This window comes from Triplophysa dalaica, chromosome 3 (genome assembly GCF_015846415.1).
Source record: "Triplophysa dalaica isolate WHDGS20190420 chromosome 3, ASM1584641v1, whole genome shotgun sequence".
Classification (NCBI taxonomy): domain Eukaryota; kingdom Metazoa; phylum Chordata; class Actinopteri; order Cypriniformes; family Nemacheilidae; genus Triplophysa; species Triplophysa dalaica.
This window is the reverse complement of record NC_079544.1, coordinates 28,002,285-28,027,684: the sequence shown is the minus strand read 5'-3', so window position 1 is coordinate 28,027,684 and position 25,400 is coordinate 28,002,285. Positions and strand designations below refer to the sequence as shown.

Genomic DNA, 25,400 nt, shown 5'->3' with positions numbered 1-25,400 from the left:
GTAGATTTAGTCTGTGGGCTGTCAGTTGTTTTTAGCATTTATTGTGTCAAAAACATTTAGTTTGCACAGTGCTTTCATTCATATTTCCGTGAAAGGAACATTTTCTATTGTCAACTTAGAAACAGGCAGTTTGAATTCATTGTTAAGGTTAGAAATTATTGAAGATACATTTCTCAGCTCTGTGTAATAAATCTGATTCATTTGATCAACTGACAAACAAAATAAGCACTCTCATGGGCCTTTTGCATTCAAAATGTAAAATACATTTCCATGGTAACCAATATTTCTATGTCCTGATTTCCCAAAGCATGTGTATGAGTGTGTGTGGGTGGGGAGCACTGGGGCAGAGAGAGAGAGAGAAATGGGGGCGGGTAAGTGCGAGAGACAAGCCAATATGTGATGCTAAAGGACCACATTCACCGTTATACATCAGAGTAACAGAGTAACAGGTATTGCAATCTGGACCACATTATATTGTTCATCTGAGCAGTGACCATTTGACTGGCATTCAAAGGAATGGACTGGGTGTTGCCTGAATTCTCTGTTTGATAGCTTGAGTGAAATTGCTAAGGATTTCAAATTCGTTTTCATTGTTGGACAATCAAAACAGGATTTCATAATCTTTGCCAAGACAGAAATGTCGACCAGAACAGTGCCAAAGAATGGATAAATTGTTTTAAAAAAGCCGTTTTCTGTTCATCAGGACTTCTCATCGTTTGATTTTGTCACAAAAAAGTTTCTTTGCGGAATATAACAGGCAGACCTATTGCCATATTTTTCAAGGTGATTTTCTATAAGAAGAATGGAATAGGCTGACTCTCTTCTCTTATGAAAGCTGGACTTGTTTCTTCTGGAGACATGGCTCAATCTGAAGACATGCCTACAGATTTGGGCGCTGAGGGTAAGGCAGAGAGCGAGTCCGTAGGGGAAATGAAACGGGCTCGGACCATGGCTATGTACAACCCAGTCCCGGCCAAGCACAACTGCCTCACCGTTAACAGGTCTCTCTTTATATTTGCTGAGAATAACATCTTAAGAAAATATGCAAAGAAGATCATTGAGTGGCCATATCCTTTATTAAGCTTTTTAGTATTTTATGAATGATACAGTTACAAATGGGCATTGTTGTACTTATTTGGTGGTTATTTTCTGATTTTGACTCGTTTGTGATGTTGTAAACAAAGTGTTTTTTCTATTTAAACGATCATTTAAAACAATTATTGCCTGCTGGCAAGGAATCCTTATCAAGTTTGTGCAACTCTGCATAAGATGAACATGTCATTTTATTTTCTCTACAGAAAGATTATCTATCATTTCTGAAAGCAGCTCTATCATTAATGTGTGGTGGTTTGTATACTGTTAACATTAGCAAGACTGTTATTTCAGATTTTTTTCTCGTTCTTTGGCGCAACAGTGTAGTACTACTTATAGTCTGTCCAAGAACTTGTGTTTGTGAGAGTTCACCTAAAATACTTTAGTGTAATTCGCACAAGGTGGTTGTTTCACAATGACCGCAAATTATTTTAGAGGGGTTTTACAATGAACATTTGTGTCTAGACTTGATCTCAGTGATGTTAATTCTGTCAAACCATGGCGCTTCTGTCATGTGATCCAAACACACATGGACAACACCAAAATATTTAATATGTCCAGAAAAAAACAAATCTTTTATTATATCGCTCATCTGAGTTTGTGTGCAAGGTGAAGTAATCGGCGCTGTCATTCCCCTTTAAACCTCTAGTTATAAACATGGAACTCAGGGTGAACGACATGCGCAGGCTTCTTTAAGTCCTGATGAAGTGTGGGTTTGTTTCCTTCACTCATAAATTGCACAATAGTTCTTGACTCAGACCAGCTCCTACAGGTAGTCTCGGGTTTGGCACTGTGGTGCATCCTCTGTTCCAAATGACAGATTTTTTGTGTGAACTGTACTTGGTTTTAAACTAAGCCGCCAGTGTGAAAGGCATTAAATGAAGTAAACAAATCCTCAGTTTGAGGTCAGGGCTCAATCTAACCAATCATGTAAGTTGCAGTGAGAGGCTCAGTAGCTAAAAACCCACCAAAAGACCTGAAGCTAGGCTTGTGTAGTTTTTGTCTCTGCGTGTTAAAGAAAAATGAACTTTTTGACGATTCTACTTAAACACCCATTTCTTTGTAAGTTAACCTATTTTTGACCAAACATATATAAAGTGATTTTGAGTAAAATGCAGAACAAGACATGTTAGAAAACAAAAACTCAAAAGAATGCAGTGCATGATACTATACTGCAGATAATATCATGCTAACTGGTGTTAAAAAGTCCACATCCAAACTTTTTTGACTTTGTTTTTTTATGTAAAACGTGTGTTGTGTGTTATGTTATGTAATATTATGTTATGTGTTATGTGATTTATTATGTTTTGTGATATGTCGTGTCACGTCATGTCATGTTATGTCATGTTATGATGTAAACTAATTCTAATGACAATATGCAACATTTGTATGTCACTCATAAAAAGAGCAATTTAAGTATGCAAATTTCTCTCCAAAACATGGAATAATGACATACAGTAGGTTTGTTCGTGCCAAGCTTCAGCGATTGCTGTGATTAAGGCAAACCAAGAGACAGTTAATACAAATGTTTGTGTTCTGTTTATAGGTTGTAAATTGGTATGATTATAATTTGATTATTTAATTACGGAAAAATATATAATTGTATAATTTTGTATATATCATTTAAATGATATAAAAAAATGATATTATATTACATACTGTATAATATTATACATTATAAATGCCAAAAAAATACTTTTGAATCCCACTGTACAAATCCTCATTGTACTGCATGTATCGGGGTGTAAAAATCCTGATCCTGAGATTGACTGTCCGGCAGAGTTTAGCTCTAAACCTAATGAAAAACCTGTCATTTTTCAAGTTACACAATGGCCGTTTCTCAACCAGAAGGCTGCATTCTCCCGAGGTCACATTTGTGAATAAAAATGTCTAATTGTAGAATATCAACCATTATTCTTTGCAAATGTTATGTTCAGTTAACTGAAATAAACAAGGCTTGATAAAGTATGCAGCCATCAAATGCGACCTTCTCAGGATTCAGCCAATGCACATAGCAGATGTGACACGATGTTCCAACACATTTGAAAATGTATTTCAAGTTTTTTGGTCCACACCTGTAGTGACGGTGATACACAATGAGCAACAATAATTTCAATATCAGTACGGGTTGCTTTTTGTATATGTTTTGTGTCATGTCTGATGTGGACACAGTGTGATCCTGAAGAGCTCAATAAACTGGTTCAGTTGTATTTAATTAGGTTTTAATCTGAGCTTTGCAGGACAATCGATCTCCATGAGCAGGGTTGGGCACACCTGGTAAACATGGATAAAAAGAATGGAAATAGTGAACCGGTTTTACATACACTTTTTACTTTCCAAGAAACAAAATATTTGAACAGCTGCTAATCAATAAACAACAACCATTTACCAGTAAATAAATCAGTCATGCAACTGAAATACAAATTAGATTGCAAATTAATTTGTTTCATTTTTGTAAATTCTATCAAACAAGATGAACGTTATGTTTTCCCCCTAGGTGAGCTAAACTCGCATTCAACCTTCTCTGAAGGAGGTTAAGTGTAGAATGTGAGTTGCCATGGTAATCCATGCTGCTGTGAGAGATGCAAGAATAAGAAAGCTGAACATTCTAGGTTAGTGCGTCAGATCATTTGATCATGGCTGCTTTTCTGTATTATCCAACAAAATATTTATCTGGCTATATAGACATTTTACATCCCAATGTTCAGAAAACAATCTTTGCTCTTTTAAAAAAAATTATACAATATTGTATTAAATATAGTAAAAGCATTTAGGAAAATTTTGATTCGATATGAGTCATTTTTTAAAAGTATTTTCTTTTCTCAAGTAGAACTAGTTGGCTGCCATATTAATAAAGAAATACAATCTTTACAATTCCAGTCAGGAAAATTCCCTCAACAAGAATCTGCCCTTATTTCATACTCGTTTTTGTAAAAATTAAATAAATGATTCTCTTTGTTTTTGGTGAAATACGTCTTTTTTTAACTGAGTTTAAACTGAGCTCTAAAGCTTTGTTCACAACTCCCTGTGTGTCCGAATTTGCCTAATTTCATTCTATAAAGGATGCAAAAATGAATAGATCTGACAACTAAGCATGAAAAAAGAACCGTAAATGACTTGAGATTGGGTAATGCATAAATTAATCATATTTCTTCAAATATCGTTAAGTATGGCTAAGTTTCCTACTGCATCCGTAAGCAGAATCTCACCCTGACTGAAGTACTGTTTGCAAAGAGCACTGGTCCTGCCTCGCTGTCTGGAGGTCACAAATACACAGAATTTGTCTGGCCCCAAAGCTGATGATGACCTGAAATTCTGAACTCAATAGACCTGCCCTAATTCAAGCACTTGAAACTTCTTGGAAAAGCTCCTCATCATCTTCCTACAGGTACTGTGCTCTCCGGGGAAATGAAGTAAGCAGTAAACTTTAAATTAGTGGTGGGCATAGATTCATTTTTTTAATCTAGATTCATCTTGGAATTAATCTAGATTCATCTAGATTAAAATGGCTCATTTGAATTCTGCCGAAGGTAATCTTGGAATTAATCTAGATTAATCTAGATTAAAATGGCTCATTTGAATTCTGCCGAAGGCATTCAGAATATGTGTGCTACCCAAATAATGACTAAAAGTAAGTCTTTGAGAACGGGTTTCTCAAGCCAGGTGGCACATTAGACCAGGGCTCATCTCCTGTTTCCAAAATGCATCACAAACTGCTTGAGAAAGCTGTTCTACTATGATAATTGGTGATGAAAATAAATGATGTTCAATAAGATGTACTTGTGTTTACTTGCGGTGCGAATCGCGCGAATGAAGCCCTGGTCATGAGATGATGAGGCGGCGCGAATGACGAGAATCACGCGAGTTGAAAAATGTCGTTCTCGCCCGGTACAGTGCAATTCAGCTAGATATACATCCGCGCTAAAATATCAAGGTGAAAGTCATCATAGCTTGCGTAGTATAGACCCAGCTCCCAACCCAACTTTGAGAATAGATTAACGCCGACATTTTTTTAACACGCGATAAGAGTCTCGAGTTAACGCCGTTAACGGCCCACCACTACTTTAAATACATTGTGCAAACATTCAAATAATGTTGTCTAAACATACACTGATGCTCTCTTAATCACAGCACCTGTCAGTGACGGTGTTTAGTTGCAGTAGATGCGCTAGAACTACAGTCACCATAATGTTGCCCAGTAATGTTAAATCAAAATCTGGTTTTCAAAAAAGGAAAGAAAGAAAAGAGAGAGAGGAACGACAAAGGAACGGGTGTCAAACTGTAAACCAGTTTTTCACCAAGACAGGTGTGTAGCCTATAGTCCAGTGGTTCTCAACTCTGGCCCGCGAGATCCACTTTCCTGCCGAGTTTAGAACCAACTCTGATAAAACACCTGAAGAGGCTCATCAGTGACTTCAGGAACAGACGCGTTCAACTTTATGTTGGGCTGCGCAGATTGTTTGTTATATCGCATTAAAGTACCGCGAGAGCGATTCAAATGCGTACCGCACAATCTGTACTTGAATCTCTTTGCGGTACTTAAATGTCATAATATGATAGATTTGGCTTGTTCAGGTGTTTAATTTCAGAGTTGGGGATAAACTCTGCAGGAAAATGGATCTCGCGGGCCAGAGTTGAGAACCACTGGCCTATAGTCTGTGAGTGGTATTAACCTGTTGGCTTAATGTCCATAATGAAATAAGCTAACTAACAACAGACCAGTGTTAGCCTACTTTTAATCACCATTTAATCAGTGCAGGGAAACGTTTAGCACTATAATAACCCTGGTGTGGAAATTCCATTTTACATGTCCACTTTATTTACTTGCTGACATATATGTGCAGCTAAGTAAACAAATCTGCCGTTTTCATTGTTTTGAGAGGATGATGTTAATTTTTAAGTTTGTTCGTTTTTCATTTATTAAATCTTTCAATAATTATTATAATAATACTTTTGTTAAGAGAATTTTCAATTTTGTCAAATTTTACGATAAAAATACATTAAGAATTTGAAAGACAGCCTTCAGCACATTTTTTACGGTTGCTTTTAATCTTGCATCAAATAGTAAACTGCATACTAGACTTCCATGCATGTACAAATCACCAACATTAAATATTGTGCTAGTACTAGTATTGAACTACAAGAAGCAAGACAGTTGCAAGATTTTAATTAGTTATTTAAAGCATTTGATGGGAGAGTTAGGTCCTTGAGATGTGGTGACAACAGCTGCACAGAGGGGGCCCAATTTGATTTTTTTGTCATGGGGTCCAAAATTCCTGGCGGCGCCCCTGGTTAGAGGCATGAAAGATGGTAAAGCATGAGGATTAGAGCAAGTTTGAAAAGGACAACTGGGTCAGAGCATCTCCAAATCTGCAGATCTTGTCGGCTGTTCCTGTTCTGCAGTCCTCAGTGTCTATCAAAAGTGGTCCCAGGAAGGAACATTGGTGAACAGGGTCATGGGTCGCCAAGGCTCGGTAATACACATGTTCACTCCTCCTTGACGGTTGCAGCAGCTTCAGTTCACCAGTAAACACTGATAAGTGTCATTTTTAAAGATTGTCAGATACTTCATACATCAAAGGTGTGATTTTATGAAACACATTGGAATAGGTTTAGGACTTTATTACTGTCTTATCACTGAATGCACATGTATCATGTGTGGTTCGGACGCTTACACACACACCAATCTGCAGCGCGGTTTACGTTCATGCCACTGCTTGAGCGGTTCTTGTTCTCCAGTAATTTGTATTACTGCTGACTATCTAAAAAAACATGGAAAAAACTTGTTTAGATTGAAAACAGCTAGTTAATTCATTTGAGTGTTTATTCATATGATTGAAGGTGATACTTGATCTGAAAGGTTTTTGAGCCACTGCTCTGTGGTACCAGTAGTATATAGCATTAGCTCTATAGTCTAGCTAACTTGATCACATTGAGCTAGGCGGGCGTAGTTTCAGAAACCAGGCCTATCAAAAACCAAAAGTCCATGTTTTATACAGTCTATGGTCTGATCACTTACAGTACGTAGAAACATGAAGTCACTCACACTTTAAAAATCTAAAAAGACTTTAAAATCATCCACTTTTATTTACCTAAATCCCTCTAGTCTTAGTCAGAATAATGTAGAGACATAGCTTATATTAAATTGTGAAAGAATTTGTGAAATCTTAAGTAGTATTGCGATGGTAAAGTGTCAAACCTTAATACTATATTTGAGTTTTTTAAAGCTCTTGGCATTCTTAGAATGTCAGGCAAAAGCACAGACAATGATGTAGAGTAGAAGAAGCTAAGTTGCAAGCAAATTTTTGAAATCTCAAATATTCATGACAGAAAAAAAGAAACAGGCATTGTTCTGTACATTAGGTCATTTGGATTAAAACTTAAGCAATTAAACACATGTGCATTGAAGAAGAAAGAGGGTAACACACAGGTTGGAGACTGTAGGTGACAGCCTGTTTAAAGCGACATCCCTGTGCTCACGGCACTGCATATGTACCAGGGATACTGTTTTGAGAGCTCATTGACCACAAATGCACCATTGCGAGGATGTTTTTCACTCATTGAACTCGATGTTCTGCACGCTTGTATTGCACATGCACTTAAAGATATATATTCTGATGCTAAAAAGGCAACTGTATGAATTGTAAGACAACTAATGGTGCGATCCGGTGTGTCACAATCACAGTAATAAAGTCCTAAACGTATTCCAATGTGTTTTGTTATCACACCTCTGATGTCTGAAGTATCTGACTTACAAGCTTTTAATCCACTTTAAGAATTACACACTTAAGAATATGTACATTATCATCCGTTCTGAATCGGCCTTGTCCAAAAGAAACTGCTGCAACCGTCATGAAGGAGTGAACATGTGTATCAACGAACCTTGGCCGCCCATGACCCTGTCGCCATTTCACCAATGTTCCTTGCTGGGACCACTTTTGGATACTGACGACTACAAGCTTCTGGTGATCTGAAGCTGCTGCAACCACTCGTTCTCATTAGTTCTCTCTTCACGCCACTTCAGTTAAGTACCGTTGGAGTAGCTGAATAATTAAATGGTTTACTTCCAGTCAGAGGAACTGTCTGATATGCCAGAAAGTGACCAATTCTTCATTAGCTGAAGTAGTTGTGATTAAGTGCTTGGCGGAGACAGAAATTGTTTAGAAGGATTCAGTCCGATTTGGTGCACCGGATCGACCGGCATAAGGGCACTCCGGCTGGTGACTGTGACAACCTGCCATGAAAGAGGCGTACGCCACTTCCTACGCAAAATAAGAATTTTATAAAAACAAACCTGACAGGAAAATGTGCGCACCTGCACACAAACTCTGACCCATGAGTATGAATATTTAGGAGACAAAGGGGAAATGGCGACACAGATGGCGAGGAGGTGAACTGTAGTCAGATTGGTGCCTCTAAGTATTGATAACTCACACTTTCAATTTACTTTATACGTTAGCTCCACGTTATCATGAAGATTTAATCCAGCAGTGTTATTTGGGTTTGAAATGAGTGAGAATTGTTTCATAAACACCTTTATAACTGAAATCTTAAATCAAAACAAATTCTATTTATTTCGACACATCTGCTTCAAATTTCTCAGGCAAATCGTTTTGCTGCAGATCATGCCATTGATTTTAGAACGTTTGCTCCCAGAGTGGTGTTCACAAAGTCTGAAGAGAACTTTACCTTTTCGGATTATGTGTCCATAGACATTACTATAGATAATCTGTTGAGAAATGCCTAGTAAGATTACTGCCCCACAGTTTCAACATGACCAAACAGAAAGCAAAGTCAAGAACCCATTTAACTAGGCTTTCGCAATCTTACTGAAGAGGAGAGAACTCGCAGAAGACGATTAAATTTTTTCTTGTACCGGGAAGAAACAGGTCCCCACAGTATGGTGTCCACTCACAAGGTTCAGCGAACAATCAAAACTTCCTATCGCTTGAGTGTGACAATTTTCTTTGCCTACTAAATCACTTACTCTCCCTGTGCAGAAAACCTGTTGTTCTATTCTCACTGTATATCATTAACCTAAATATGACACCATCCTTGGCTATCCCTGGCTATCAGTCCATGATCCAAGTATATCCTGGTATCATTGTGAACTACCCCACCGGTCGGAGTTTAGTCACCACCACTGAATGCCCTCCACCATAATCAAACCATGTCTCACGACACATATTAAAAAAACACGACTCTACCAATTTTCCTGTCTGTTACGATAAATTCAACACAGTATTTAGGAAGCCTGAGGCTAAACTACTTCCACCTTAACAAACTTAGGACTGCACCATAGATCTTCTACCAATCGCCATGCCTCCTAAGAGCATTGTCTCTCAAGGAAACTTCAGCCATAGAAAAATATATTAAAGAGGCCCTAAATTCTGGTTTCATTCGCTCCTATACTTTTCCAGCTACAGCAGAATTGTTCTTTGTTAAAAAGAAAGATGGTGATTAGACTCTGTATTGACTACAGAGGATTGAATAATGTCACTGTTAAGTTCCATTACACTCTACCTCTGGTTCTTGCCGCCCTAGAACAGCTTTGAGAAGCCAAAGTCTAAACCAAGCTTGTTCCTTAAAATGCATACAATCTTATCAGCATGTGTGAAGGGGACAAATGGAAAACAGGCTTTCTCACTACTAGGGGCCATTATGAACATCTGGTCATGCCCTTTGGTCTCGCCAATGTCCCTGCAGTGTTTCAGTCTGTTATCAATGAGATATTCCGTGATGTCCTGAACCAGTGTAGCAGTCTCGGACTGGTCAAAACCCACTACTATCGAAGAATTACAGAGATTTCTTGGTTTCGCTAATTTCTGCAAATATTTTTTTTTAAATTACAGCCTGGTCACTTCACAGTTGATTTAACTATTAACAAGGAAACCAACCAAACTCAAGCAGTCCGAAGATGATACCGGGGCTTTCTTCCAACTCAAGGAGAGTTTTATCTTAAAACACCCTTATCCCAACCTTCCCTTTGTAGTAGAGGTCAACACATCTCAGGTAGGAGGCCTACTTTCTCAATTTCATGGACAGCCAGGCAAACTCAACCCATGTGCCTTCTTTTCAAGAAAATGTACTTCTGCTGAAAGCAATTGTGGGACTTTTATCCATAATGGCGGGAATATAGAAATGTAGACATTGGCAAGAGGATGCAGCTCACCCCTTTCAAGTCATCAGAGTAAAAAAGAAATAGAAGTCAGTGCTTATCGGTCAGGCGTTGATGGAAGAGATGTGTTTTCAGACGATTCTTTAAGATGTCTACGGAATCTTCATATATTGTAGCAGCGGGCAGATCATTCCACATGTGGAACAGATCCAGAGAATGAGAGTGAGAGTGATTTTTTCCATTTTGGGATGGCACCACAAGACGTTGTTCGTTTGCAGAGCACAGGGATCATGCAGGTACATTTGTCTGTATTAGCAAGTAAAGATATGGAGGTGCCGAACCAGTGGTTGTCTTGTAGGCCGAGAGCAGAGCTTTGAATTTGATTCGAGGGACTATAGGGAGCCAATGTAACCTAATGGAGAGAGGAGTGATGTGTGCTCTATTCAGTTAATTGAAGACCACCCTTGCCCCTGCATTCTGGATTATCTGTAGAGGTTTGGTTGTGTAAACTGGGAGTCCAGCCAGTTGTGCACTGCAATAGTTCAGTCTGGACAGAGCAAGAGAATTGACTAGGATTTGCATAGCATGCTCAGAGAGGAAAGGTCTAGTTTTCCTAATGTTGTAGAGGATGAATATACAGGACCAGATGGTGCTGGCAACCTGATCAGTAAACCAGTTGAATGGAGAGGTTGTGATGAATCTTTGGGTCGGCCGGGATTACAAGCAGTTCTGTTTTTACAAGGTTCAGCTGCAGGTGGTGGTCCTTTATCCAGAGTGAGATGTCAGCTAGGCGTGCTGAGATGCGCACAAAAATAATCTGAACGCCTGGCTGAAATGACAGTGGAGTTGTGTATCATACGCATAGCAATGATAGAAAAAGGCACGTTTCCAAATGACAGAGCTTAGGGATGTCGTTGTAGTGGAGTAGGCGGGGCGAGACCGTGGTTCGAGAATGGTGAGTAATTGTGAATGAGCGCCAGCTGTGCGCACACCAGGCTCGAATCACGTAGGAGATTGGGAACATATAAGAGAACGATTGACCGGAGCGTCGAAGAGAGAGGACTGGGCCCGAACATGTTTTACGTTTGTATTTGTATTTATGTTTTGTTCGCAGGCGATCGGCTGTGAGGGGCCGCCGGTTGTTATTATTTATATTAAAAGTTTAAATGTTTTCCGGTTCCCGTCTCCTTCCTTCCATATCTTGAATCTTTTTACAGTCGTGTACATGGACAAGAGCAGCGGTCCAAGCACTGAGCCTTGAGGCACCCCTGTATTAAGATGTTGGTACTCAGAGAGCTCCCCTCTCCAGGATACTTCAAATGACCTACCTGAAAGGTAAGACCTGAACCATTGAAACACCATTCCGGAGACACACATAGCCTTGAGGGTCGACAGGAGGATGTGATGGTTAACAGTGTCAAATGCAGTAGATAGATCCAGTAGGATAAGAACAGATGATTAAAAAGCTGCCCTTGCCAGTCTCAGGGTTCAATGACTAAGAGCAGCACTGTCTTGGTGGAATGACCGCTCTTGAAACCAGACTGGTTGCTGTCCAGGAGGTTATTCTGTGTGAGAAAAGAAGGAGCGCTGGTTACATACAAGTTGTCAAAAGTTTTAGCAAAGAAGAGTTGGTTTCTCCAGTTGCAGAGTTATTTTGGGCCTCTTTGAAAACTGTGGGAAACCAGTGGTGAGAAAGGAGTAAATAATAAACACATCAGTAAACTCAGGTCACCCTGGAATATCTCGCACCCTCCTATTGTTTTGTAACTCCTTTTGATGGCCTTCAATATTCAAGAATGTGGCAACATTCTGCCCATGATGAAAGACCCCAAAGGAGGAAACCTCAGGGCTTCTACAACCACTGCCAATTCCCTGTCGTCCCTGGGCACATCTCTCAATACACTTTGTCACTAACCTGCTCCTGTCCTTTGGTTTCACAAGGATTCTAGTTATTACAGAATTTTGTTCTGAAACCTGTCACCTGGTTCCTCCAAAGGGGCTCCCCACAGCGAGGGAAACAGCTCAAGCCCAGTTCAATTATGTGTTTAGGAACTATGGTCTGCCAGAGGACATTGTCATGGATAGGAGAACGTTATTTACTTAACAAGTGTAGAGAGCTTTCTAAAAGCAACTGGATATTGATGTAAGCCTTACATCTGGATACCACCCACAATCTAATAGCCCAGTTGAACATTTGAACAAAGAAATTGACGGGTATCACAGGTATCGCTTCCCCTTCAAGGGCTCTGCTTTTCAAAGTGTGTAGAGTGTGTAGAGCACAAGTAAGCAATCTTTGTATGTGACTCTTCCTTCGTATGAAAGTCACAGAGGTTTGGAATTATATTTAATAATTTTGTCTAAATATTATTAAATCATCCAAATCAGTTTTAAAAAATACTTTCTGAAATTGTATGTAATCTCCTTTATTAATTTATTTCGGTCATGAGGATATGACCCAAACACTTTCAAGCTGGCTGTTATTAGGCCAGGTTATAAAAACCTCACCTTGATCTCAAGTCTACCTTTTATTTTTTTTAAATACTTAAAAAGGTGAATGTTTACAATTACTTTGTTATGTTCTCTCTTCGAAAAAAATTGAATCTTTGAGAAATGTCAGTGCACCGTGACTGCTCCCATCCAAGTAACAAATTATTTTCTCCTGTTGTCTAATCGTGGTTGCATCTCTCTACTATAGTTACTTGACCTTAGAGCTTCCTTTGATACTGTTGACCAAAGTGTCTTTATAAAGAAGCTAATTGATTGTCAATATTGATGATTGATTTTTTTATATTGGAATTTGTAGCTGTAACCAAAGTTTTGTCCTACCGTTCACTAGTTAAGTACGATGTCTCACAGGGCACAGTGCAAGGACCCCTTCTTTTCGTAATATATGCTACCCCTAGGAGCTATAATTGAGAGATATGAAGTTAGTTTTCACCGTAATACTGATGATACTCAGCTCAGAATCTTTTTGAAGCCCCACACAGCACATCAATTACATAAAATGTAATGTGGAATACTAGCAGCTTCCTTTTATTGGGTTCAGACGAGACAGGGTTAGGTTAGGGTTAGGGTTAGGGTTTGACTAAAAAACGTAAGAACCTAGAATAACTCCTACTCTCGATGGACGTTCCATAAAACTAGGGATCCTCATTAGATAGGGATTTAGGTATTCTATTTGATAGTAATCTGTTGTTTTACAGCCAAGTCTCCAACATTTGTAAAAGTTATGCTTCTATCAAAACTATGGCACATGCTGTCAATGGCAGATGCAGAAAAGTTTTTTTTTGCATTCATGACATCAATACTGGATTACTGCAATGCCTTACTGGGTGGTTGCCCTGCAAGCTTGACACTTGCCTTTTAAGGATGGCACCACAAGACGTTGTTCATTAGCAGTGCACAGACATCTGATTTAGTGATTGCAGGTATGAGGGTGCAGAACCAGTTGTTGCCTTGTAGGTTTAAAAACAGAGATTTCAATTTGATGTGAGAGGCTATAAGGGGCCAATGTAACCTGGTGAACGTGTGCTCTTTTCAGATCATTGAAGACCACTCTTGCGGCTGCATTCTAGATCATTTGCAGAGGTTTGGTTGTACAAGCTGGAAGGCCAGCCAGGACAGCATTACAGTAGTCCGTAGATGTAACCTTTCAACAGATTTTGATTCTGTCGACCACAATCTATTATTACAGAAACAAAAATTTATCAATGACTTAGGACTTGGAGTAGCTGGTCCTAATATACATTTGAATGCAGATGATACAATCAGCTCTAATACAATCATCTTCATCTCTACAGCTTCATCTATAAATGGAGCTCTACTAAATTTACAGAATGCATGTAATGTTATACAACATTCATTTTTATGGTTGAAATTGGTTTTAATTTAAAAAAAAAGAGAAAGTATATGTCGTACTAACTGTAAAACAACAGAAAAGGTGATTTCAACATTGGATTGTTCTATTATTGAAAGTGTAGGGTCATTTAAATACTTGGAGGTATGGTTAGATGAAAAACTTGCTTTTTAATGTACACATTGATAATCTGTTGAAGAAGCTTAAACCAAAACTTGGATCCTTTTTTTGTTTTAAAAAAACTGCTTTCCCTTTGAGGCTAGGAGGAAACTAGTGGAGAGTACAATATCTAATAAAACATAGAAAATGCATGCTTAGATAAACTAAACTTGGCTCTGTTTTGTTGTCCTAATGTTTGACCCAATTGCTTCCATTGGTTACCCAACTTGTAAGTCGCTTTGGATAAAAGTGTCTGCTAAATGACTAAATGTAAATGTAGATAAATAAATACAATAATAATGTTGAACAGGACATGTCTACAATACCAGGCTATGATAGTGTGGCGATACGAGGTAAATTAAACAACTTAAGCAATAATAACCGACTACGAAACCCCAGAGATATAACTGGGGAAATCACCAAAAACAAAGCAAGAATCACAGATTCGATTTGGCTGGAGACAGGCATCAGACATAAGTACAAAAAAGAATCACTTTATTAAATACAAAATCAAAGAGAACTCACATTTGGATTTCTCCACGTTATAAACCACAGAAGAAATCAACAAAAATGAAGTCAAAACAAAACTCAGGAGTTGGGGATTTGGCAGCTACACTTCTTTGGGAGGAACCACGATATTCTTCTGTCTGAAAGCACAGAAGACACTGCAACCAACGTGCACTCACACCATAGCAAACACACTGCACCGCAATAGGCAGCACAGCAGACTGTAACGAACTCCACCTCCTGAAAAAAAACAATAAGCGTAGATCCTTCCTGTAAATTGCCACCCCAACTCGAGGAAAACAAAAAGGAAAACAACTCACTTAACACATATGTGCAACTGCACAGACATTCATGATGTACCACTGAACATCAAGAGCATTGCTAATTGAAAGCATCTCTATTAAGAACGAAATAGCATCCACAGCAAGTTCAGCATGCTTCCGAAACCAAAAGCCTAACCCTAAGTGCAGTTGCATGTCAACAAGCAAAAACAAAGAAATACTTCATTGTAAAAAAGACCTCAAGAGAAACAAAACCAAAAAAAACACTAGCACAATGGTGACTACAGAGCGTTGATTCAGCACACGGAGTTAATCTTAAAACCTTCCTGGCAGGTGGAAATAGTTGGGCCACAGCAGTAGGAAAAAGTCACTTGGCTTAGCGACATCAGTTAACAAACGTAGAGGCGGTCTACAGACGATATACTCTACACCGCTCTAGCATCCGGAAGCACAGAGAGGGAAAAATTCAAAGTACAGCAGCCGCCTGTCTGGATTAGCAGCACAGCAAAACAAATGACTGTTTGATAGAAGGGAAGTTTATAGCAGAGTAAAGATAGTTCAGCTACAAGCCTCATACGCAACAGTTACCCACTCTGTCAGCCCACCGCAATGAACTCCAGGTGTATTAAACACCTGTACAGCTGGCAGCAATCACACACACACACACACACACTCCTCATAACCCCACGGTACCCATAGCTACAGGCAGACCGGTTAGTTCCTCTGTCTACTTAAACAAATAAAAGCCCGGTGAGCAGCTCCTACCTCTCGGACGACTATGTAGCAACCCAGAAGTTTTTGACATCCAAATGATGCACACCCAGGCAGCACAGGCAGCACAAACGCGACTTACTTACAGCACACCTGAACCGAGTCTAATGGTTGCCAAACCTAGCTGAATAGAGAGCTTGTGATTAATATTTGGGTCAGCCGTGATCAAAAGCAGTTCTGTCTTTGCAAGGTTCAGCTGCAAGTGATGGTCCTTCATTCAAAGTGAAATATCACTCAGCCATGCTGAGCTGTAGGTAGATACTGATAGATCCTCTGGGGAAAATGAAAAGTGGAGTGCTGTCATTCGCACAGTAGTGATACAAGAAGCCAAATGTGTCACAAACCGGGTGGCAGTAGAATCCAGATGCAGGCAGCAGTGGTGAAGGGGTTAACAGATATTTATTAACACACAAAAACAAGCAAAACAAAACCCACAAAAAGACTAAACTAGACAAAATACTACAAAACAAAACCTAAATCAAAACGGCACGACACAACATCGAGGTCAGGCAAGACACAAATAGACAAGGTAACAAAAACTCACGATACATGTAGCAAAAGCGCAAACTGGGACCAGGCTTGAGGTGGCATAAACATGCAAGGAAGAACGTACGGCACGAACGTACGGCACGAACGTACGGCACGAACGTACGGCACGAACGTACGGCACGAACGTACGGCACGAACGTACGGCACGAACGTACGGCACGAACGTACGGCACACACTGGAAAACATGTACAATGACCGAACACAGGACAAAGAAACATGAGGACTCTTAAAGGGGTCAAAATCAACCGGGACAGGTGCAGGGTATGAACTGATAAACAATCAGTAACGAGACGAAGGGGCGGGAAACACAGACGAGACTCAGAGAGAGAGCAGATGACCAAAAAGTTCCAAACACCTCTCTCTCAACAGGAAACAAGGGATCATGTCCTGGTTTCCAAAATGTTTCCAAATTACAGATCCTTGGAATGACATATATATGAAGAGATTGGTTCCAAAATGAGATAACTGTCTTAACTGTCTGTTGTCTTATTTAGGAACCAAACTCTTCATATATATATATATATATATATATATATATATATATATATATATATATATATATATATACACAGTATATATGAAAAAGAGCAATGGTCCAATCACATAGCCTTGACGTACCCCAGTAGTGAGATGTTGAGGCTCAGAGAGCTCACCCCTCTAGGATATACTAAATGACCTACCTTAGGGGTCAGACTGAAACCCTTGGAGCGCCATTCCAGAGACCCCCATAGCCCTGTTGGTCGACAGTAGGATATGCTGATTTATGGTGTCAAAAGCAGCAGACAGATCCAGTAGGACGACTACAGATGATTTAGAAGCTCATTGAACGACCAATTTTGAAATCCAGATGGTTTCTGTCCAGGAGTTTATTCTGTGTATGGAAGGAGGAGAGTTTCATAATGGGTGCTTAAGGGATGGTTTCCTGGAAAGGGCTAAAATGTCTTGATCTAAAACAGCTTGCACTTGCATATCTTAAAATATAGTAATGCATTTCTTTGGTCTTACAATGCATACAGCTATGTTTTTTTTAAAGGATGTTTTTAAAAATGACTTAAATATATCGTAGTTTAACTAAGGCCTAGTTCTGGTTTAAGCTAATCTTGGCAATGAATGGAAGCAGAGATGCTGGCCTGTAGTTTTCTAAAAGTACAGGATTAAATGTAGGCTTCTTCAGTGTGAGTTTATACAGGCTGTCTTAAAAGCTGTTGGAAATATACCAGCGATGAAAGAAGAGGTAAATGTGTAAAAGGCAGTGTAGAGAAAGTGACAAAAAGTGATGTGAAGTGAAGCCAAGCATGGTGTTCCATACTCGGAAATTGTGCTCTGCAGCATTAAACCCATCCAAGTGCATACACACAGGGAACACACACCCAGAGCAGTGAGCAGCCATTGCTGCGGCACCCGGGGGAACAGTTGGGGCGAATGGTGCCTAGCTCAAGGGTCTCAACTCAGCCGTGGTATTAAAGGTGAAGGAGAGTGCTGATCATTCACTCCCTCCACTTACAATCCCTGCTGGTGCTGAGGCTCAAACCAGCAACGTTTGGGTTACAAGTCTGAGTCTCTAACCATTAGGCCACTACTGCACCCTAATGTTTGAAACGACTGCTGCTTGCTGTAGTTTCATTCACACAAAAAACACACAAAATCAGCAACGGTTAAAGCTGACAAAGGTGGGGGGGGGGCAGGGGGACAAAGAAGAGTGGAGAAGGTTTTTAAAAAAAGTAGAAGAGTCAGGTGAGTTGTTGATTTATGATAAAAAGTATAGAGTTTTTGCAGTGGATACTTTATTGGATTAAGAAGAGAGACTGATACAGACCAAGGTCTGAGGGGTCTTTTTATTTCCTCTCAGCAGCCCTTAGGCAGGTTGGGGAAGTCAGGTTGAGGTCAGATAAGTAGTCCACCCCTTCCTGGTGTGCGAGGGACGTGGGGGAAAATGTAATTATAGGGCAGCCGATGTGGCACTGTCATCTGGTTTGATCCAGGTTTCAGTAAGGGCTAGAAGAATAAGATCAGAATGATTAACAATAGCTAATAAAATCTCCTGGCTTACAACAGATTGGCAATTCCATAGTTAATTTACATTTGGCAGAGACTTTTATCCAAAGAGACTTACATAGCTAGATACTATAATTTTTTTCTGAGTACGTGAAATCCCTTGGATCAAACCCATGACCTTGGCATTGCTAGCACCATGCTCTATCCACTGAGCCACAGGAAAGCTGATGAATGATGAAGTTGTGGACATGAAAAGAGGTTGCAGTTGCCTATGACTTGAGACATGAGATTTAAGAGTTGTAGTGACTGATTGGATTTGCAGACACATAGTCAATAGTGAAGAATAGGAAAGTTAAAATTAAAAATGGAAAAGTTCAAGTGCAATGATCAAGGGCCTTGTAGGGTCGCTGGTCTTTAAACTCCTCGATCTTCACACTCTGATGGCTGCACATGATGTGGCTTCATGCAAGGCTACATGGTTTCTCTGACTATATACCTGCCTGATTCAGGTAATTATATTCAGCAGGACAAGCCTAACAATATTAAAGAACCAAAGAGAGTTGCAGACTTAAACTGCTTTTCCTATTGACTGGACTGAGTGCACTTTTTAATAACTTCACCTGACTTTGGACATGCCTTACAATTTCACACAACAAACGAGTGAAACTAGCACAACACTGAAACATTCCTTATACTGAGAGCATCCAGAAATCAACATTTAAATATATGTAGCAATATCAGTAAGAACATATTGGAAAGTGTAAGTAGGCCATAAGCAGGTGTGTAAGACACGAAGAGCATACAGATTTATATTCTAGTTAAGACTGACAGCCAAAGAAATAAATAAGAATGTTCAAGAATTTCTGGAGGTTAATAAGTAATTGGGGATTTTATGGAAATTGTTGAATTATCTTTTCTCCTCATTTACTCACCTGAAATAATATTTACCTTGACCCTTCTGTTATTACTCCATTTGAGTATATGATCTTGGCCACCATTATAGCCAACTGCATTGTGTTAGCCCTGGAACAGCATCTTCCCGGTGAGGACAAGACACCAATGTCAAAACGGCTGGTAAGCAAAGGCTAAATCATAATAAATACACATAACAGACATTTTGAACATAATTATATGTATAATGTATGAGGAAAAAATGCTATGTATAACTTTACATAATATAGAAATGTGTGTTTGTGCTGCTAAGTGGAATTATTTGATTGTTTGATTGTGTTTAGTTTATAGATATGTAAAAAACAGACAAATCACCTATAAAAATTCAAATTGATTAAAGACAATGGAATGCACATTTAGCCCTTTCTAGCTGCATATGATTTGAAAATCATCCATATTAAAACGTGCTGTTTATTTCTTTATCATTGGCTCCATTAGGAGAAGACGGAGCCCTATTTCATTGGAATCTTCTGTTTTGAGGCTGGTATCAAGCTGGTGGCACTTGGTTTTGTTTTCCATAAGGGCTCCTATCTCAGAAATGGCTGGAATGTAATGGACTTCATTGTTGTGTTAAGTGGGTAAGTGAGTGTGAATGCTTTCCTTGATTTAGTTTAAATCATTTTGAAAAGATTGATCAGCACCTTTTTTATTTTAAAGATGTTTTACTGAAAATTATGTTGGCCGTTAGTTGTCACGGCGCTGCAATGGAAGAAAACACATGCAAATAGAAAAAACACCATCAAATTCTGGGAGCATCTTTCATTAGTTTGGGGACGCCCGTCATTTCAATTTATCCACATTGAACAATTGAACGAAGTGTTACTCTTCTACGGAAGTAGGGAAGCCATCTTCAATAGGACCTTTGCTTCGTTCCATTAGGACCATGAGACATACCCTAATAAACCATTTAAAACATTTGACTATTTCGGTTGTTTAAATTGAGCCGCGTTTTTACTACAGATAATCACATCACACACGCTCTCAGGAAAATTGATGTTATTTATCTTTTTTTTATGTTTGTAATCATGAGAGCATTTTAACTCATATCTAGCCTTCATAGCCTTGTAAGAAAAATTTGCCAGCCTACAGCAGCGTTTTTTAATATTTTCACCCAACTTTAATGGCTCACATTAAATTATATATATATATATATGGTGATACAATATGTCAAATGAAAGAACAGAGTCTCAGCTTTCACACAAAAGAAACCGTATTCTTCTATCTTCATTTGTTCGTTTTTTATCACTCCGTAGATGTGGGTAGGTTTCTTCAAAAATGCATCACTTTGATTAAACAGCTGAGAAAATTAACATTTTTGTCAAAGATTCCACTCAGAACAATCATTAAAAACCGATAAAACATATACGTTCTGGGATTCTGTACTTTTTCCCAAAGGTGTGTAATAGCGCCGGTGAAAGAGTTAATTGTTAAATTACATTTGTTGTTTTCAGCAGCTTTTTTATTTACCAATATAATTATCAGACTTTATAAGTGGATGTCAAAATATTAAACAAACGGCCTGATAAAATAGTATTTATTTTATGTAAATATATCCATGTGGGCTAAATTGATTAAATATTGATTATTTGTTATTTTCAATAAACATGTTGTAAATCGAACTGTCACGTGTAGTGGGTATAAGAGCGCCCGACAACGGATTCGTATCCAAAAATGGTATCTTTATAGAAGCACATGAAACCATAAACAATAGCCGACAAAGATCTGAGGATAACACAAGGTTTAAAAACACGGGGAAACATAATCAAGGGAAACTGAAACAGGTGTGAACTACTTAACTACAAAGGAAATAGACGAGGGAACACAGGCAAAACAAGAACACAGGACTAAAGCAAAACATAACGGAACAGTGACAGCACTGACCCTCCCAGAACAGTGTGTCCTCGCGCTGACAAGGATAGTCTGGCAGAGGAGGGGGGGGGAGCAGAAGAGGGGCATAAAACAAATGAGTCCTGGCATAAGCCTTTGGTGGCGATATTCCTGAGTTTCGCCTTTACAGTCAAATTTATTGGTCAAATGCTCAGAGCTTCAGTGATGAATGTCCCACTTTTCCAGGGGCTTGTCTAGGATTTTATAAATGGAGTGGTAAAGGGGGACAAGAGCACAATGAAGCGTGGCAGTCCCTAAACATAAAAATCTTAACTCTTTCAGCGCCATTGACGAGTTATCTCGTCATTAAAAAAAAACGGTTCCCCGCCAAAGACGAGTAATTACGGCAATCAGTGTTTGTACCGTTGTACAGCAGGTGGCGCTGTTACACACCTTTGGGAAAAAGTACAGAATCCCAGAACCTAGAACGTATATGTTTTAGTGGTTTTTAAAGATTGTTCTGAGTGTAATCTGGGCGGAATCTTTGACAAAAGACGTTAATTATCTCTTAATCAAAGTGATGCATTTTTGAAGAAACCTACCCCCATCTACGGAGTGATAAAAACGAACAAATGAAGATAGAAGAATACGGTTTATTTTGTTTAAAAGCTGAGACTCTGTTCTTTCATTTGATTCATATTTGATTCAATCTCATATTGTTTGTCCATATATTCTTTACAGAAAATTTACTGTGAGCCATTAAAGTTGGGTGAAAATGTTAAAAAACGCTGGCGTAGGCTGGCAACTTTTTTTTTAAAGGCTGGCGGCGAATGAGTTAATTTTTGCAGTTGCATTGTCAGAATTTGGAATATTATGGACTTTGAGTCTGGTTAAGACAATTTTCTGATCTTTTACCTTTAGCATGTTTTTGTCTACATTTAAAATGCAGATGGTTTAGAAGATGATGATGGTGACTTTAAACATGCATTGAAAGAATGCATTGTTTGGGAGAACACGCATTTCTCCCCTCTAATGACTGCATGGGAAAGTGAAAACTTGTGGATTTCTGCATATACAGGACAGTTCGAATCAATGTTTTTGCATAGTGTTTTTCTTGCATACATGTTTAAAAGCAGTTTTACAAAGGCCACAGGGTTTAGGGTTAGGGTACTGGTTAATAGGACAAATTGCTGTTTAATATTGACGTTTAATACTGTTTGTACATTACAATATTAGCCAATTCGTGACTGTAAGGTCAGCACTGGGATGGCAAAGCTCATTTTTTGTTATTATTATTATTTACTTATTTATTTAGGCCATTTAATGCCTTTATTAGTACAGTGATCTGTAGAGAGGACAGGAAACGAAGTGGATGAGAGAGAGGGGGTGGGGTCGGGAAAGGAACACGAGCCAGGATTCAAACTCAGCTCGCCAACACGCACCAGTTCCATATGTCCGAGCACGAACCACTCGACCATCGGCTCCGATAGCTTACTTTTTAAATAAGTGTCTTTCAACTGGGTGTTTCCTGCTTATCTGAAAGTGGCTACGATCACACCTCTTCTGAAGAAGCCGTCACCAGATATATCAGTTTTAAAAAATGACCACCCAATCTCTGTTTTGCCATTTATCTCCAAGGTTTTGGAAAAGATTGTATTGTTCCAACTAAAATCTTTCCTTGCTGTATTAATCTTTTAGAGCATTTCAATCTGGTTTTAAGCCTGCCCAAAGTACAGAATCTGCCCTTAAGAGTGCTAAACAAAATTCTTCTAGCCACCGTCACTGGTGAAAATGATATCTTGGGTTGGTCTCTCTGGCACAGTTTTAAAATGGTTCCAGTCATTTTTATCTGATAGGAAATACTGTATGTGGTTAGACTAGGAGAATTTTTGTCCTCTACTGATTCTCTCCCCTCTGGCCTACAGCAAGGTTCTATTTTGTCCCCCTCCCTTTTTTCATTATGTATGTTACCTCTAGGATCTATTTTTATTAAACACGGGGTGTCATTGCGCTGTTACGCCAATGACACTCAAATCTATTTACCTTTTAGGAAAAATTATCTACTTGCCATGACTGCTCTATTAGCCTGTTTAGATGAGGTTAAATCCTGGTTATCTCAAAATGTTCTAACCTTAAATGAGGAAAAAACTGAAGTAATCGTGTTTGGCCCTTCAGAAAATTCGAAAGCATTTAATTATGATGTCGAATCGCTATCTGACTTTAGGTCCTCGCAGGTACGGAATTCATTAAACTCATTAAACCCTAAAACTCATTAAAAATTAGCAAACAAATCTCTACTGTAATTGGGTCCAGCTTTCTTCAATTACGCATGCTTGCAAAAATTTAACATTTCCTCACTGATAAGACATTGGAGATGGCGGTGCATACTTTCATTATGTCACGGCTCGATTATTGCAACTCGTTATACTGTGGCTTTTCTAAAGCTCAAATTGCCCGTCTTCAATTGGCCCAAAATGCTGCCACTAGATTTATTTTAAAGAGTAAGTAGCATTTGATTTTTAAGTCCATACTTTGGTTTGTGGAGTGTCCAACAACAAGTTTATGTTCATAGAAGGTGTAAAAACACTATTATGTCTTAATAATAAGTAATTATTCTTACCTTACTTCTTGACTGACTCTCAAATGATTCGTTCCAGGATTCATCCGTCTAATCCCCTCCTATCTGCTCGCCTAGTGTCATGTGATTGGTCAGATAATGTAGTCTACTGTGATTGGTCAAACGCGTTTGTAAATAGCCCTGAGTGAATGACGCGAGTGATGATAATGAGTCTCAGCTGTTTTGCACGGGACGAGAGAGAACCAGGCCTAGATTTTATGTTATGGTTTATTATGTTTGTGTGGCCGGCAGTCGACCGTGCGGGAGCTGCCGGCATTTTACTTTCGTTTTGTGGTTTGTTTATTTTTTATTAAAGTGTTCAATCTATTATTGTCTATCTATTATCTACTTATTTAAACTTTATTTTTTATTAAAAGTTGTTGAACGTTCACCAGTTCCCGCCTCGTTCTTCCCATTCCTTGAATATCTTACAGTGTTGTCATCATGTGTCATAAATAGAACGCCTACCATCATTACTGGATTAGGGTTTACAGGTTATATATTATATACAGTGTATAGATGGAGATGGCAGGGATTTCAACTTACGAGTTTGAGCCCGAGTCTGTCGAAGAAAAATCCAAAGAGGATAGTAGATAATAGATAGACGATAATAGATTGAACACTTAAATTAGCCGGGTTCATAGCTAGATAAATAAACTGTAAAACCTCAGAAATAATGGTACATGTTAGCGTTATATGCATTAGCTAAACAGAGACATAAGGTACACAAATATTTCTTGAAGTTCAGACAGAAACATATAGTTTCACTTACAGGTTGTGATTCGGTGGAGCTAACAGGTCCAAATTAGGTTGGTATTTCCCCCTTTTCAATGATAGTCTTTAACATATCCACCAGTGATCGTGACAAGATTATTTAAGCATCTTCTGGTGAAATGACGCACACACAGTAGAACCCTGGGGTTATACTCCTTTGGTGTCATTTGAAAATGAATTGTAACCATTGTTTCCTCAGACGATCTTCCTTTGGTAGTTTAAATTAGATGCACTTAGTTTCACAATGTAGAAAACAGGTTATAGACGGCACACGCATCACGAACAAGCGACAGTGTTTTGGAGGAGGAGAGTGAAGTTTTCGCGGCAGTTCCAGCAAAACGTAGGCGGGGACGCATGTCTAGTGACGTAGATACGTGGCGGTTAGAGACACGTCTCTTTTGCGTGATTCAGAATGGACTCCCTTTTTTACAAGCCAATAACTTTGTTATTTATACACCTTAGGACTTACAACTTGGCAGACTGCTTATTTCAAACACAGCAACATAACACACTGGATGAGATGTAATTTTCATGATCTAATGCTACTTACTCTTTAAAAATGAGAAAAAGGGATAACACTGCTCCGCTTTTAAAGGCCCTTCATTGGTTACCGATACAATTTAGAATACATTTTAAAATCGTATTGTTTGTTTTTAAATCTTTGCACAATCAAGTATCCAGTTACCTATCTGAATTGCTACACCACTATATCCCCTCAAGAAGTCTAAAATCTGGTGACCAGAACCCTTCTTTTAATTCCACATTCCAGACTTAAGCATAGAGGTGACAGTGCCTTCTCGTTAATTGGGCCTCGTCTCTGGGATGACTTGCCAGTCGAGATCCGAATGGCCCCTAGTCTAACCTTTTTTAAGGCTTGATTTAAAACCCATCTGTTTTCATTG

At 38.9% G+C, this 25,400-nt stretch overlaps 1 protein-coding gene across 1 annotated transcript in view; it reads left to right on the top strand.

Annotated features, from left to right (window-relative positions):
- The first annotated feature begins 446 nt into the window (after positions 1-446).
- cacna1eb (calcium channel, voltage-dependent, R type, alpha 1E subunit b) overlaps positions 447-25,400 on the top strand; it is a 177,864-nt gene continuing 152,910 nt past the window's right edge. The window contains exons 1-3 of the mRNA XM_056742725.1: positions 447-1,067; positions 19,298-19,403; positions 19,719-19,858. Coding sequence (XP_056598703.1) covers positions 829-1,067; positions 19,298-19,403; positions 19,719-19,858 — 485 coding nt within the window. The 5' untranslated portion in view covers positions 447-828. The remainder of the gene's footprint in view (positions 1,068-19,297; positions 19,404-19,718; positions 19,859-25,400) is intronic.